We start from the raw sequence: 14,173 nt of genomic DNA, 5'->3' as shown, positions 1-14,173 counted from the left end.
CCACTCCAGGAATCTTCCAGGGTTTCATTCCTTTCTCTCTCTTCTGTATATATCTGTGATGGTTTCCAGACGTCCTCCCCATTTCACATGGACATATCCTTCCATGAGTTAACCAGACCCAAACCCCTACTCATCCCATAGCCATTGGCACCCCATGGGCCAGACCCAGCTCCTCCCTTTTGTTGGAGTGCCACTTACTTCACCCAGCCTGTCCTCAGGCGTGGATGGCTGGAGGTATCTTCCTCCTTCAGTACTCTTCCTCCCTCAATTCCTTCCCTGTAATCCCAGGTTTGTTGCCTGACTAACCCCTCCTTCAGGCAGCTCTTTCACTGTTACTTGGTTCTCATTGTGTGTGAAGTTTCTAATTGCCTGCAGGATGTTCAGCGGGCTACTTCTTCCCTCAGTAACAAAGATAACTAGCTAACAGCAGGCCTTGGGATGTTTCCTCCTTACTCATCTTTGTACTTGCATATTTTGGCACTAGTTTTTGCATCATATTAAGCAGAAGAATTCACACCCCTCTGCCTAATCAAAATACACAAACCACATAACATCCAATTGTTCTTTCTAGGAATTCAATTAGAAGCAAAATTGCATTCACTTCATTGTTTGTTTGTTTGTTTTGCTTTGTTTTGACCTGATCTGAGTAAGAGTCACCAACCAGTTCTGGCAATTTTTAATTCTCAAAACTTTTCAGCCACTTCTATAACTAAGAATTTTAAAGAAGAGCAAACACCGCCATGGCCTCTTAATTTGCTTTGACTAAGAGATGAAAGCAAGAGATCAAGTAGGAAGACTTAACACCTTAAAAGATCTGGAAAAAACGCTAAATAATACACAACAATGCAACTTTTCTGTTATTTTATTGATATTAGTGAAGAAAATTTAAATTTCATCTTTCTGATGCGTTACAATTGCTTTCTCTGGTGGGTGGACAGATTCTACTGCTTACTGAAAGGCTAAATAATGCTTTCCAGTTGCATGATTAGCTTCTACACTTTAAATTCTCATATGGTATTGCTTTCTTCCTCTGGGTATATAAAATGGTCCATTAAGTCCATGATTTTTCAGAATCAACTGTTATTCTATCTACTGTTTTAGGATACATTCAAATTAAAAGGTACTTAAATTTACTTGCAATAAGTGCACACACACAACGGCAAAGAGAGCTGATGACATTTTACTAAAACATTTTAAGTTCATAGAATAAATATAAGTCTTCAAACACATGCAGTAACTGACCGATGTGTTTTTTTTTCTTTCTCAAAAAATATCCTTAGTGTCCATAGCACTACCGCGATAACTACTTCATTCAAAAAAAAAAAAAAAAAGAAAAAAAAAGAAAACATCTATCTCTTGTCACAAAGACTAAAAGACAGTTTCATTTATACAAGAAATTATCAGTGCTAATGATTTAGTAACAGTCTGGTACAAATGGCAATTCACGGCAATTACTTGTAGTGTGATTATGGTAATGACAAATGGGGAACTTGATTTAGATGTCACAGGAACTGGAAGGAAAAGAAAGCAGATGTTGACACCCCCACCCCACCCCATTTCCTCCTCTCCCTCCCTGCTTCAGAAACAATTTAGGGCTCAGCTCAGCTCTAGGAACAAGCTCCCTCCAGTCCGTTCCAGTTCTGGGAGATTTCAATTCTCTACAAGCACCCAGTAGAAATTTGGGAGAAACAGGTAAGAAAATCATAAGATCAATAAGGATCACCTGGCCACAACTCAATGGTGTGTGACATCTTGTTTCTTTTCTAAAGAAGTGGGGTATTGTAGGTTTGGAATTGGGATGTGGCTTTTTCAGTTTAAAACCACCAAGGAATAAAGTGTTTTACATACTTTTACCTCTGCTAAGGTCAAACTTTGAATGAAAAAGATTTCGTCAAAAAAAGAAAACAGAAAATGGGCAGGGAATATTCTCACCCTGTTTACAACACCATGGTCCTCTACATGCATGAAAGCTGAACAACAACATGTTGATGGCAAGTTGCTTTTTCCAGCTTGTACCATTCCGTTACTAAATTTTTGTGGTTCTCTGCTGAGGTTTCAAGGACACGCCTTTTCCGAACACTGATTTTGCTACATGTTCTTTTATAACATTCTTATCTGTCAAATCTGTTCCGCAACTCTGACTTCTAGGAAGTCAGCGCCATGTTTACCTCATGAGTTGTGAAAATTGTTCTTTGGGCACACTGACGAAGGATGTTTCAGTGGCAGCAACAAATAGTAAAGCATTTTCCCTTCCACGATCCAGTGCAGCATTGAAAAACAAAACAAAAAACTAAAAAGAAGTCACACAGAACGTAAGCATGCCAAATGAAACAGCAGTGGTAGAAATATGTCAATATTCCAGGTACCCAGTAGGCCTGCTGACCTCAACAGTATTAGTTCAAGTTTGTCGTATCGGGGAGGAGGAGAATACAGAACAGAAAGAAAGTTTCATCCATTCAGGCATAATAGCCAGGCACTCCAATAATTCAGCTCAACTCATCTACAAAAGCAAAAATAAAACTATCAAGTGTTAAACTGAGTGCTTCTTTCAGCGTTTAATGAAGCACAATTACTTCCATGCTTCAAGTGATGTAATGCGAGGTCTCACGTAACATATTCAATAGCTTCCCATGCACCTTCAACTCAAGTTAGGCTAGCTACAGAATTCATGTTTTTCCTAGTCAAGCTATTTCTTGTTGTTTATGTTCTTTGTTTTTTTTTCAGTGCATCTTAAAAAAAAAAAAACTTTTCAAAAGGTTAGCAAGTTAACCCTAATACAGCAATCATAATGTAGAGCCTTTCGCACTCAATCGAACAGTAAAAGAATCCAATTAGTTACAATAGATCTGGTACATATTTACACATTTTTTACAAAGTTTACACATTTCTCCCATTAGGCACAAAGTTGATTTGTCAAACTCAAGAGGCAATGAAGGGGTGGTGAGGAGAGGAAAAGAGGATTGGAGAAAGAATCTGAGTATTTTCATTTAAAAAGACTAGCTGTAAAAATAAAGTCATTCATCGTAAGCTAGTTTGCTTCGGGAGCTTGGTTCCCATGAGGATGCCCGAAGTGAGTGTTGTTGGGCCTTTCATCTGCATGCTGGAACCCACCATGGTGGGGAAGCTCCGGTTCCTTCGGATGCCAGTGTTCAGCTGGATGCCCCCGATGGCACTGGTCACAGCAGGGCAGCCCAGTGGGAGACTGTCTGGTGCCAGGCCTCCGGGAACAAGGCCCCTCACCGGTCCTTGTGCCCCACAGAGAAGAGGTCCCTGGTCATCAGTTAAAGGAGGAGCTGACGCCTGCCCTGAACTCACAACTTTGGCGATACCAAACCTCTTGACTTTGTCCACGAGATTAAGGTTAGAAACAGACACGTCAGTCTGACTCTCACTGTTCCTGATGTTCTTTTTATTCCTCACCTCCTTCAGGATCGAACTGGCAGGCTTTGAAGCCAGGAAGTTGTCGTAAGGTGGGCTGGTGCACTTGAACTCAAAGGATGGAGGGGAAGAAGAAGGTGTCTGCATAGGTGAGTTTGGTGGAGTGGAAGGAATGATCGCCATTTTAGGTGAGTATGTGTTCAGGAGAGTGCCTCTGCTGGCTCTGTCCCAGCTCTGTGGATTGTACACTGCTGCCGAGATGCCCCTTTCCTTCAGCAGCCACACCAGCCCCAGAGACGTGCTCATTGTCGTCGTGGATTCCCGGAGGTTAGTGAAGGATTCGGCCAAACTCAGACGCCGAGGAGTACAGGGAGTAGCCACTGGGGTGCCTTTCAAGTTGCTAATGCTGCCACAAGCTGGAGTAGGTGCTGCGTTAAGGCTGAAAGCAAAGGAGCAGTCAAATTATTCCCTCCACTGGGGAATTAAAACTTATTGCAAGCCAGATTTTTAACCCTGAATAGGGACTTTTATCCACGTAGAGAGTGCATGGGAAGCTGTAATTTCCCAGGTCCTAACAAATGTGACAAGTACTGAAACACCATCTCTTATAAAATGCATCTCTCCACTTTGGATACCTCAGCAGGCAGTTTCACGGGATTAATGCATTCCCCAACAACCCGCCCCGACATTTCTTCTGATAAACTATTACATTGACAGGTTTGTGATCAGCACCTTCAGTTTTCCCTCCTGATCAACTAGCTGTCACAATTCCCAGTTGCTTCCATGAGACAAGGAAACAGGGGGACTCGACCGGTGGTATAAGCAAGACAGATTTGGTTTTTAGTGTTGCTTCTGAGCACGCAGAACTGCTAGTTATTCTAGTACTTCTGGGTCATAGCGGAGTCAATGGCAAGGGAGGAGGGGAACATACTTGCTACAGAAGCATTTGTAGCAAAGCTGCTGGAATTTAGTATTGTCACCAACATGCACTCCTGTAAGGTCCAACCTTTCTTATGTTGAATTTGTTCACATTTAAGGGGGAGGAGATGTGGGATCTGACTTTTACTGGCGGTGGACAGCGGTGTGAACAATCATCAAAAGAAATGAGAAAAATACAGTCAAGCTCTTGGTTGTCAATTGACCAATGGGTAACTGATCACTCAGTAGCAAACTATACCTGACAAAGAGCCATTCTACTGTTAGTTCAGTACAACATTAATTCCTATAGCTAAATTTCCTCCCAAATCTAGTTCTTTCTTTTCAAAATAATTTATGGTTGCGGCAGTGGGCAAGAAAAGGTTACACTGGCAATGACCTGCACAAGTGGCAGGCATTATAAACTTATGCTTATTGATATGTTACTGCATTTTTTCGTAAGCACACTACTATTGGTTATTAGGTTTTGAGGCATATCAAATAGCATCCATTTTGGTAGATCATACTCTCCCCAATAAGTTGACTATCTGAATGAACACAGACTAAATCCTTAAAAAAAAAAACAAAAACTATTAGTTACAGATCTGGTCAGCCACAGCATGTTTACCTATGTATAATCCCTACTCAAAATTTGTGTCAGTCCAAGGTACACCATTCATTGAATAAGTCATAGTGTACTCAGTTATTGCAGAAACAAGGCATGTAGGACACCCGTAACACTCCAAGTTCGTGTCTATTTGGGAGAATCCCAAGGGTTACATGCAGCTTTAAAAAAAAAAAAAAGCTTTCTGACGACTACTGACTATGCTTAGATGCTGCATTTTTTTGCCAGATATACATACACAAAAAAGAGAATTCCACCTACTAGGCATGGATTCATTCTTCTAGTGGCAGTTGAGGGGTCTTGACCAATGCAACACGATGCTAACAAAAATTTACTGACCTGAGAGCTCACCACTGCTCAAAGACAGAAACCTTCCCCTTTGTCTTGCCATGTTTGGAAGTAGAAGACACTCAGCAATGACTCAGAGTCATACAAGCACCACAGCCAATACAAGAGAGGGTAAAACTAAGTAGGTGAGTGGTGGGGAACAAGGGAAAGAGTGGGACTTCCCTATGAAATTACAGCCCATTTCACTTAAGTCAACACTGCTATGACTGTGAAATTAGACGTCACAGAATAACAGAATTGAAGGGGTTGGAAGGGACCTCGAAAGATCATTGGGTCCGACCCCCCTGCAAAAGCAAGTTCCTTAGAGCATGCTGCCCAGGTAGGCGTCCAGATGGGCCTTGAACATCTCCAGAGAAGGAGACTCCACAACCTCCCTGGGCAGCCTGTTCCATCCTGGGTGGCTTTGTTCTGAGCTTGTTTTTGATGAGCTTAGAACTTTGTCTAATGGTATATAGCAATTGGCTAACATGAGTTAATGTAATACTACAAACTTTAGTCCAGTGATCTCCGAAAAAACAGCAGCACTTTGACATCTTTAAGGCACTCCTTAACTGAGATAATATTGGCTTGGCATTACCAAGTTTCAAGCTATGTCTTCCCTCCATGGGTAAATAGGATCTAAGTAAATGACCTCTACCATTATTTGGAACTGTAACAACTTCTATTGAAAACACTAAAACTGACAAAGAATTTTTACCCTGCAGATACGATTCAGCAAGATGAATCCCATATATTCCTATCTGCAAACTGCACTGACACACTTTTGAGAGCTAACATTTAGAATGGTGCGATTTCAAGAGCAGCCTTACTAAGCTGCCCCAAAATTTGTCGTCTTGCACCACCCTGTGGGCTGTGGCAGTCAGTGCAGCCAGCGGATGTGCTAAGATAAAGTCTCCTGTGGTCTCTTCGTTTTGCCTCGACGAAGTCAGTGGCAGGGAAGAACGCAGAGCAGAGCTAAGACCTTCACAGATGCCCACTGCAGCAGCACACACACACAGTCTGAGCAGAAAGGAAGCATTAGTTCTCAGCTTTTCTCTTAAGAATCGATTAAAACTGCATCTTCATAGCTGCGATCGCAGTTTATGGTGGTGGCGCTGAAGAGCAGCATGACAGGCACTGTGATGCATCTCCCATACTAGCCAGACACAGTACGGAAGAACTTTTGAAAATCATGAGGGGGAGGGGAAAGAAAGAGGAAGATAATTTACTCTCTGAACAGACTTTCTACAGGATAGGATGGAGTACATTTTGGAAACTCAGACATGAGTGTCAATTGTCAGACTTTAAGGTGTCCAAGTCATGAGCACTACAGCACTTGAGTGGCTTAAATTTTTTTCCAGCCCCAGATTTCGGTTGCAGAAAGTTAGAGCAGCTTTTTTCTTTTTGCCCTTTTTTTTTTTTTTAACTAATTTGTAAGCACTGGTATATTATAGTGCAATTAAAATATAAGTCCTGCGAGAAACTGGTTATTATGTAGGTGCTACTTTTTTGCTTGGTTGATCATTTGGGTATTGCTTTAAACAGGAAATATTTCCCCCTTCAAACTGAGCAACGCTGCAGAGCAGCCCAGACACAGCCACAGAAACAGACCCAAACTGGCCTCAGCAACCCAGCCCAGTGGCAGTTCCAGAGTTAGACTGGGAAAAAAAAAAAAACAACAACAACAAATGAGCACCTCATTGAGCTAGATAAAATTTAGTCAGGTTAGAGCATAACCTGGGTTAGAGGCTAGGTTCAAACGCAACCAGGTAGGCAAGTATCTATACTCTTCGGGTTAGCTGGTGCCACACACACTAGCATTCCTTCCACATGGCCCTGCCAACAGAGAGCTGCTGGCAGCATTGCTCACCCCCTGCCACGCTGGGTCATAGTGTCTGCCCTACATCTCCTCTCAGCAAAACGTGACATAATGGAGTTTCCTCGTCCTTCTCACATGACCTGTGAAGAATCGTTTATAGTTGGTAAGGAGTTGCTCCTTAAACATGCCTGCTGAAAATATCATGTTGTTTATTTTGGTCTTTTTCCTCCTGAATCAATCGTGAACTTTGGGGTAACCAAAGCACCTGAAAATGTACGGAATTTAGCTGTCAGCTATGGCTGATTTGTTAGATTTAGTAACCAGCACAATCAGGGAGCTTATTATGACCACAGTTAACAGCAATTCAAGGATAAAAAGAATAAAATAGAATTGCAGCCAAATAAAAGGATCTTTTCAGTAGTATAGCTGAGGAGAGAGGAAGACAAAAGACAATAAAGAAAAATGAGCCAGACCAAGATCAACTCACTACATTCAGAAAGGGAAGCAGAAAAGTTACATTTATTCATAATCTATTTCCTTTACACGTATTTATCACCTGACAGGTGTTCATATTTAATACCCTTACTTCTCATGCGTTCCTTAGGTAGTCAGTGCCCATCTGGTGTCTAAACAAGTCTAGACACATCATCTCTGAATGGGTACCTACACAAGGGTACACTCCCCCATAGGAGCTGAAAGGGACAGAGAAAGCAATGAGGCATTGTCCTTCTGCACAGCAAAATACACTTTAACTTCTGATTTCCTAAGGAAGCAAAGAGCCCTCTGTGTATGAAATTCACTCACCCTCTCCAATTCTCATCTCTTTACATTCTATAAGGGTGTGCCTACACATGCCAATTGCTATTATTAAGCCAGTTCACTAGTTTCGGTCTGGCTAATGAGAACTCACTTCCAACAGTTACACCTAGGAACAGAGTAGACAGCTCCTTGTTTTTAATTAAGTCATTTTTTTCTCCTCCCTTCCTCACGCATTTCCTGGGTACTGCTGAAGTATCTGTTTCTATGTTTCTTTACCAGCATATCCCTTTTCAACCTGCACCAAAGATTTCATTTTGTCCTCCCCAGAAAAATCTAATATTTTTCTTCGGACAACACAGGAAATGCACAATTGGGTGAGCACCACATTCTGAGCATTCACCCATAGGGTCTGTACCTAGTTTGGGATATCCAGCTTTGGACACCAGGAAGAAACTTTATTTCTGATCTGGCAATATTTTAACTAGAGACAACAAAATTTAAGACATTTTGATTGGCTGTCTAAAACATTATACGTGCCTCTCAAATAAAATCATTTTGAGGTAACTGAAAATGGGAGGAGTAATTCTGGGGGTGTGCTGTAATTCACCAGTGCAGCTAATGCTTTTGCTTGTGCCATTAATTTGCATCTCCTCACATGGAAGCTCTGACATAGCTGAAGGCTTTGCCAAGGGAAACCCTTACCTTGGTGTGACTCGTGTGAGCTCATCAGAAGGGTGCAGAATGCGGCAGGTGGTGAAGGTGAAGGTGGAGTTGGTTTGTGACATGCACTTCCCAGGATGAGGTACTAAATTAAAAAAAAAAAAAAGCAAATTCTTTGCATTTTACACAGGAAAAAAAAAACCAAAACACAAACTTCTGTGTGCTGATAGGACAGATGCAAAAAGTGATGAGGTACCTCAGTCAGGATCAATGTAAGAAAAGTGAAATACACAAGTGCTACAGTATTCTATCAGACACTTGTTCTCCAATCAAACCTAGGACTCCAAGGCCAGTGCTAAAATGTCTTGCTGAAACTTCCCTGTGATCACTAACACTGTAGAAAAGTCTTGCTCAAAACAGATTTAGACAAGGCAGTGTTTGAAATGCTAGTCCTTACCTAAACTGGCAATTTTAATCAGTGGGAAATCGCAACAAACATTTTCTAGTACCAGCAAAGGAGCACTAGGATTTACTGAATGCTCGTGCATTTCAGCATTTAGATTGATCCGCAAAAAGGTATCCCCATTACTTTTCAGTAATGGATCCGGCTTACTAGTGCTACAAGAACACACTAAAAAGTTAGGGAGAAGGGAGGGAATGGACACACAGCACTATTTCTTTATCTCATCTCTTTTCATATCCACAGTAAGGAAAAAGGCAGGTTTGTTTGGATCCACTACTGTACATCTGTGACACTTCCCTTGTGCATGTGTTTAGATTCTTTAAGACTATATGTCCTCAGCTGCACAATATAGCGATTTCTGAGTATTTGTAAAGAGTGTTGTAAAGCATTTTCCCTACAAATGTGGCTGCAAAGATGCCCATTTGCAAGTTTATCATTAATTTGGGAAAGAAGCAATACAGCTCATAATTTAGAAAATGAAGAACCTAGGCCAATTGCTTTCTTCCTAGTAGAGACACTTCTGTGGATATGCTAATTAGCTCTATAATGCAGCTGTGGCCATTGCAAAATAGAAAATTTAAGAGCCATGCATCTGAAAAGCTGATTGAAAAACACCCAAAGTATTGTAGCAAAGGTATCATGATTGCATAGGTTCTCTTATTTAACAACCAAACTTAACAGTGGTCAAAAGACATGCATGATAAAAACTGTGCGCAGCTCCCTCCCTCTTGTTTCTACCCAGCCCTCTTGAGCCATTCCCCAAGTAAGCCACATTTGAATACCACAGTATACAACTATTCAACACACTGCAGAGGACAGACAGACAGACCAACTAGACCAAATGCCATTCTGAACTTCCAGATACGATTAGCAGAAGCAAGGCAAGTCTTAAATTGTGGCTGTGTTCCCTTTTCTATATCTATAGTATCACAGCTCGAAAATAGTGTGTGCAGTTAGGTAGTCCTTTAGAAGCACATATAAGCAGTGTGTGAAGGACAGAGCACAGGGAGTGTTAACGGTGGAAGCAGAAGTGTCTAAGCATACAATCAACAGTGACTCAAGCCTAGCAAATATTAAAATGTACTGCTGTACATTAAAGAAGGATATTTCCCCAAAAAAATAAAATAAAAAAATACTGGAGTGTCATGTTAACACACTCAAAAGTTAGCACAGCATAACGTAACAACAAGCTCTACTTCACCTCCAGAGATGGGAATTATGATGCTTCAGGATTCCAGTTGCTTTAGAGATTAGTGTGAGCACTACAAAAGTTATTACAAGGGAGCACAGCCTAGCAATCATGATTCTCTCCATATTGTAGAGAGGAAAAAGAAAATCTGGAGAAAGAGCTCAAATAACCGGACATGAAAAAAATTGGTTACTTAGAGGAAACAAAGGACTTGACATAAATCAAGTAGAAACAAAGCAATTATCCCTGGATGATGAATAGAGAACAGATTAAAGCAACGCTGGTTTAGGATTGCAAGCTCAACCCAAAGAAGCACACAGCTGTAACACAGTGAGTGAATTGTCCCCGTTTGTAATATCCATTGAGCATCCCCTCAGATTGGAAACAGGCACATCGAAGATATATAGCTGCATTAGCAAAAGCAAGACTCATTGTTATTAATGAGTCAGAGATAGGAGAAGGCTGCTAAAAGGAGAGAAGTCACTTGGCCCTAGTAAGAGGAAACAAATTGAAATGATCAATAAAAATCAATTTCCAGGATGTATTCCACCTTCAAATACCACTAAAAAGTTCTGTACCAGCTTCATCCTCCATCAGTCAACAATGGGGTGCACATTGCTGTTGCATTTTCCATCCTTTGGACACAATACAAAGAGAGGGAGAGAACCTGTTGCTGTAAATGAACAAAGTTCGTAAAACAAACAAAATGATTTATTCCTAACCCAGTAATTTTTTGTAACAATGGCCATAATCTGAATTAGTATAAACTTGTGAATAAGTAATATGTAACTTTATGAGAGACTATTTTCATATACACAGCAAAATACTATTTTTAATATAGTTTATAATTATATAATTTATAATTATAGAGTTATTAAGAAAACAACTGTGGGGGTTTAAGAGCAAATTATTTTTTCAGTATGCAAAGCTAGTATTCCCAGTAAACATCTGCAATACCAGTGGCTAAAAGAAACTGTGTCTGAATAACCCTTCCTCCATCTGTTTTACATAGGTTTACCTCTAGAAATATCTGTTCCATGTGACTATGGCTAAAAAGAAAATTGTTTTATTTATACCCTGTTTTTCAAACAAGTAGATGATTAACAAATTTCATATCTGTATAAAAAAAATCTATATATAATTATATATATATATCTATAATAATAATAATCTATAATAGTCTATAATAATCTATACAGAAATATAATGCAATTTTTGTCCATCAGGAATAACACAAACTAAACAGTATGTGTATTTTTTCACCTAAATTAAAAATCTAACTAAACCCTAGATTGCTGCAGTATTGTTGTTTTGGCTCTCAGTAATTAATGATTCTTTAAGCTTTTTTTTTTTTTTTATTGATTCTTAGGCATTTTGGAAATAACGCAAAATATTACAGCTGAAAGAGACTCTCCTGTAAGCAAAACTCTGTTGTAAAAACATCTTTTAAAACACAGAAAAAAAAAATACTGACCAAGAACCTGACTGAGGAGAGCTCCGCCTTCTGGAAAAGCAGAGTTTTCCCCACTCAACACAACAAACACAAAGCTGATCTGCTATAACTCAGACCTGTTTCAGATCCACCTTGAGTACTAGTATATTCTGCTAGATGCAAACAGCAAAACAGATGCATTCAGGACATAATCTTCTGCTCAGGAAACCCTCCAAAGACCGTATCATCTGGGTTTTCAACCAGCTCATTCACAGAAAGGTACAAAGTTAGAGCGGGCAAACTAGTGGCCTGCCCCATCCGCAAAAAGATATCAGATATATTGAGCTTGAGGAAGATTCATAATAAGCAGCTATTCTAAAATGACTGAACTTTTTTTTAAACAGTGGTTCCAACTTCAAGTTCACCGTTGTGTTAGATGCATAGTGAGGAGGCAGAGAGCTCACAGTGGCCAACAAATATTTGCATTTCATATAAACAAATACAAATACAAACCCTGGCAAATACAGAGTTACGCAAGAATGAACTTGAAAAAAAAAATCAGTAATCTTCAGAGTATGACTTGATCCATCCTGACTCAAAGGCAAAGTTTTAGTCCAACACTGAAGCAAGCTATTGTACTAGGTTAAAGGTTGGACTACGTGATCTTAGAAGTCTTTTCCAACTGAATTATTCTACTCTTTTTTTTTTTTCCCCTCTTCATGTTTTAACAAAAGGAGGAAGCAGAGTTCCCTGGCCTTTTAGTAGAGGGAGATGGGGAATTTGTACATCTCTTTAGTGCAGGCTGGTTAGACAGGGATTTGGAAGAGAATAACAACAAAGGACTGTGGGCAGATTCTTCCTCCAAGTGTTATCATTTGGGATTAAAGGTATGGACTTTACTTTTGTGAGTGTATGCCAGCAACTCCATTCCCAAGTAGACTGAGATTTCTGAAAACTAGATCACAAATCACAGAATGGTTTGAATTGAAAGAGACCTTAAAGATTACCTAGTTCCTGCCCTGGGCAGGGACACCTCCCACCAGACCAGGTTGTCCAAAGCCCCATCCAGCCTGGCCTTGAACACCTCCAGGGATGGGGCATCCACAGCTTCTCTGGGCAACCTGTGCCAGTATCTAACAGGATCCACAGAACAAGATAGCTACTCCATGTACTCTCTAAATTCAGTCGAGTTCATCCTCTCCAGGTGACTGAAGGTGAAAGCTCTGACCACCAGTGCCACTGGCACTGAAAACTCTTGGCTGACAGAGCAGGGAGCATTTAGGGTGTGCTAAATCTGACACGTGGGCTAACTACTGAAACAAAACAGAGCTGGGTGGTAAACACAGCAGCTGTAAAACGTGAGCATAGTGCTGTCCTAAAGGGGTTAGGCGCCTCCTGAGAAGAATGTCCTTCAGTAAACGCTGGTGTCAGGGTGTGACTGTGACTACTCAAAACCACTAAGAGCCTGCATGCCTATGCCAGGAGCACTACTCCTGTTTCTTAAACAATTTACAACATTTTGTTTTTCCAAATGTCTGCCTTTCTAAGCTTTCCATTTATTTTGCCTTTGGAAACAGTGAGAGATGAAAACCTGAGGAAAGACAGGTATCCCTTGGGCAGTATTTTCTTAGCTTCCTTTTGGCTGAGGTCTCCTCATATATATACAACCAAGGAGTGCAGATGTAAAAAGTCTTCAAAGTATTTAATATGGCTTCAACATGATTTTATCCCCAAACTGAAATTCTAACATTTTAACAGCACAGATAGCAAATGCTGACAGATTTTCCTTAAAGAAATAATTACTGTGAAATATTCATGCTATTTGAAAATAAAATATTTAAGTACGCATCAATATCTTAGTTCTAAGAAGAGTAACAAAATGTATTGCTTTTCTATACAATGGTAACCTCTTATAAGCGTGTATAGCAATCCTGCTAAAAACAACTCAAATGTAAGACATTCACTGTGTATTTTTTTTTCATTTTTAGGCATCTCTTTGGAGAGATCTCCATGTTATTAATGTCTAAAAATGAAGTACAGATGCTGATCCTGTAATGTTGTGTACATATGCTCTGTTGAAATCAAAGCAATCAATCAGTGGAGCTAATAAACACAAGCATTGGAAGATCAGTTTGTGCACTCAATATTAGAATGCAATTAAGCACGTGCTGAACTTGAATTAAGAGCAGCCCTTGTAACTTCAAAATGAGAACATTCACAACATACTTCAAGTTGAATATACTAAGTGCTTTGAGTGGGTTGGGGTTGTTTGTTTAAGGGAGACATGTACCTGAAAGGTAGCAAATGAAAACAAAACAAAACAAAACACACGCACTAAAAAGAAACTACACTCTTTACAGCTTTAAAAATATACTACCGTTTCAAAGAATAATATATATATAGGTTACTAAAAATTTGTTCTTCAAAAATTAATTCTCTCTCACAGCCATGTGCTATAACTTCTTTACCATTTCAAATATGCTGAGAGTCTCTATTCAAGTGATACACAAATTTCAAATTATTTCTGGGTATTAACTAGAACTGCAATTCTGGAATTCACAATCCTCTGTCAAGTTACTGAGCCCACACACAGTATGTAGCTCCAA

The 14,173-nt window shown here is 40.0% G+C and overlaps 1 protein-coding gene across 5 annotated transcripts in view; it reads right to left on the bottom strand.

Moving 5' to 3' along the window:
- Positions 1–846: 846 nt before the first annotated feature.
- The window catches only part of TRAK1 (trafficking kinesin protein 1), a 106,678-nt gene continuing 93,351 nt past the window's right edge, over positions 847–14,173 (bottom strand). For all 5 annotated transcript variants that reach the window (XM_013184776.3, XM_013184778.3, XM_013184783.3 and 2 more), the window contains 2 exons: positions 8,526–8,628; positions 847–3,817 (listed from right to left, as the gene is read on the bottom strand). In XM_013184776.3, coding sequence (XP_013040230.3) covers positions 3,019–3,817; positions 8,526–8,628 — 902 coding nt within the window. In that variant the 3' untranslated portion in view covers positions 847–3,018. The remainder of the gene's footprint in view (positions 3,818–8,525; positions 8,629–14,173) is intronic.

The sequence above is a fragment of the Anser cygnoides genome, chromosome 2 (assembly GCF_040182565.1).
Source record: "Anser cygnoides isolate HZ-2024a breed goose chromosome 2, Taihu_goose_T2T_genome, whole genome shotgun sequence".
Taxonomy (NCBI): Eukaryota; Metazoa; Chordata; class Aves; order Anseriformes; family Anatidae; genus Anser; species Anser cygnoides.
Note: the sequence above shows the minus strand (reverse complement) of the source record. Positions and strands in the feature narration are given on the sequence as shown.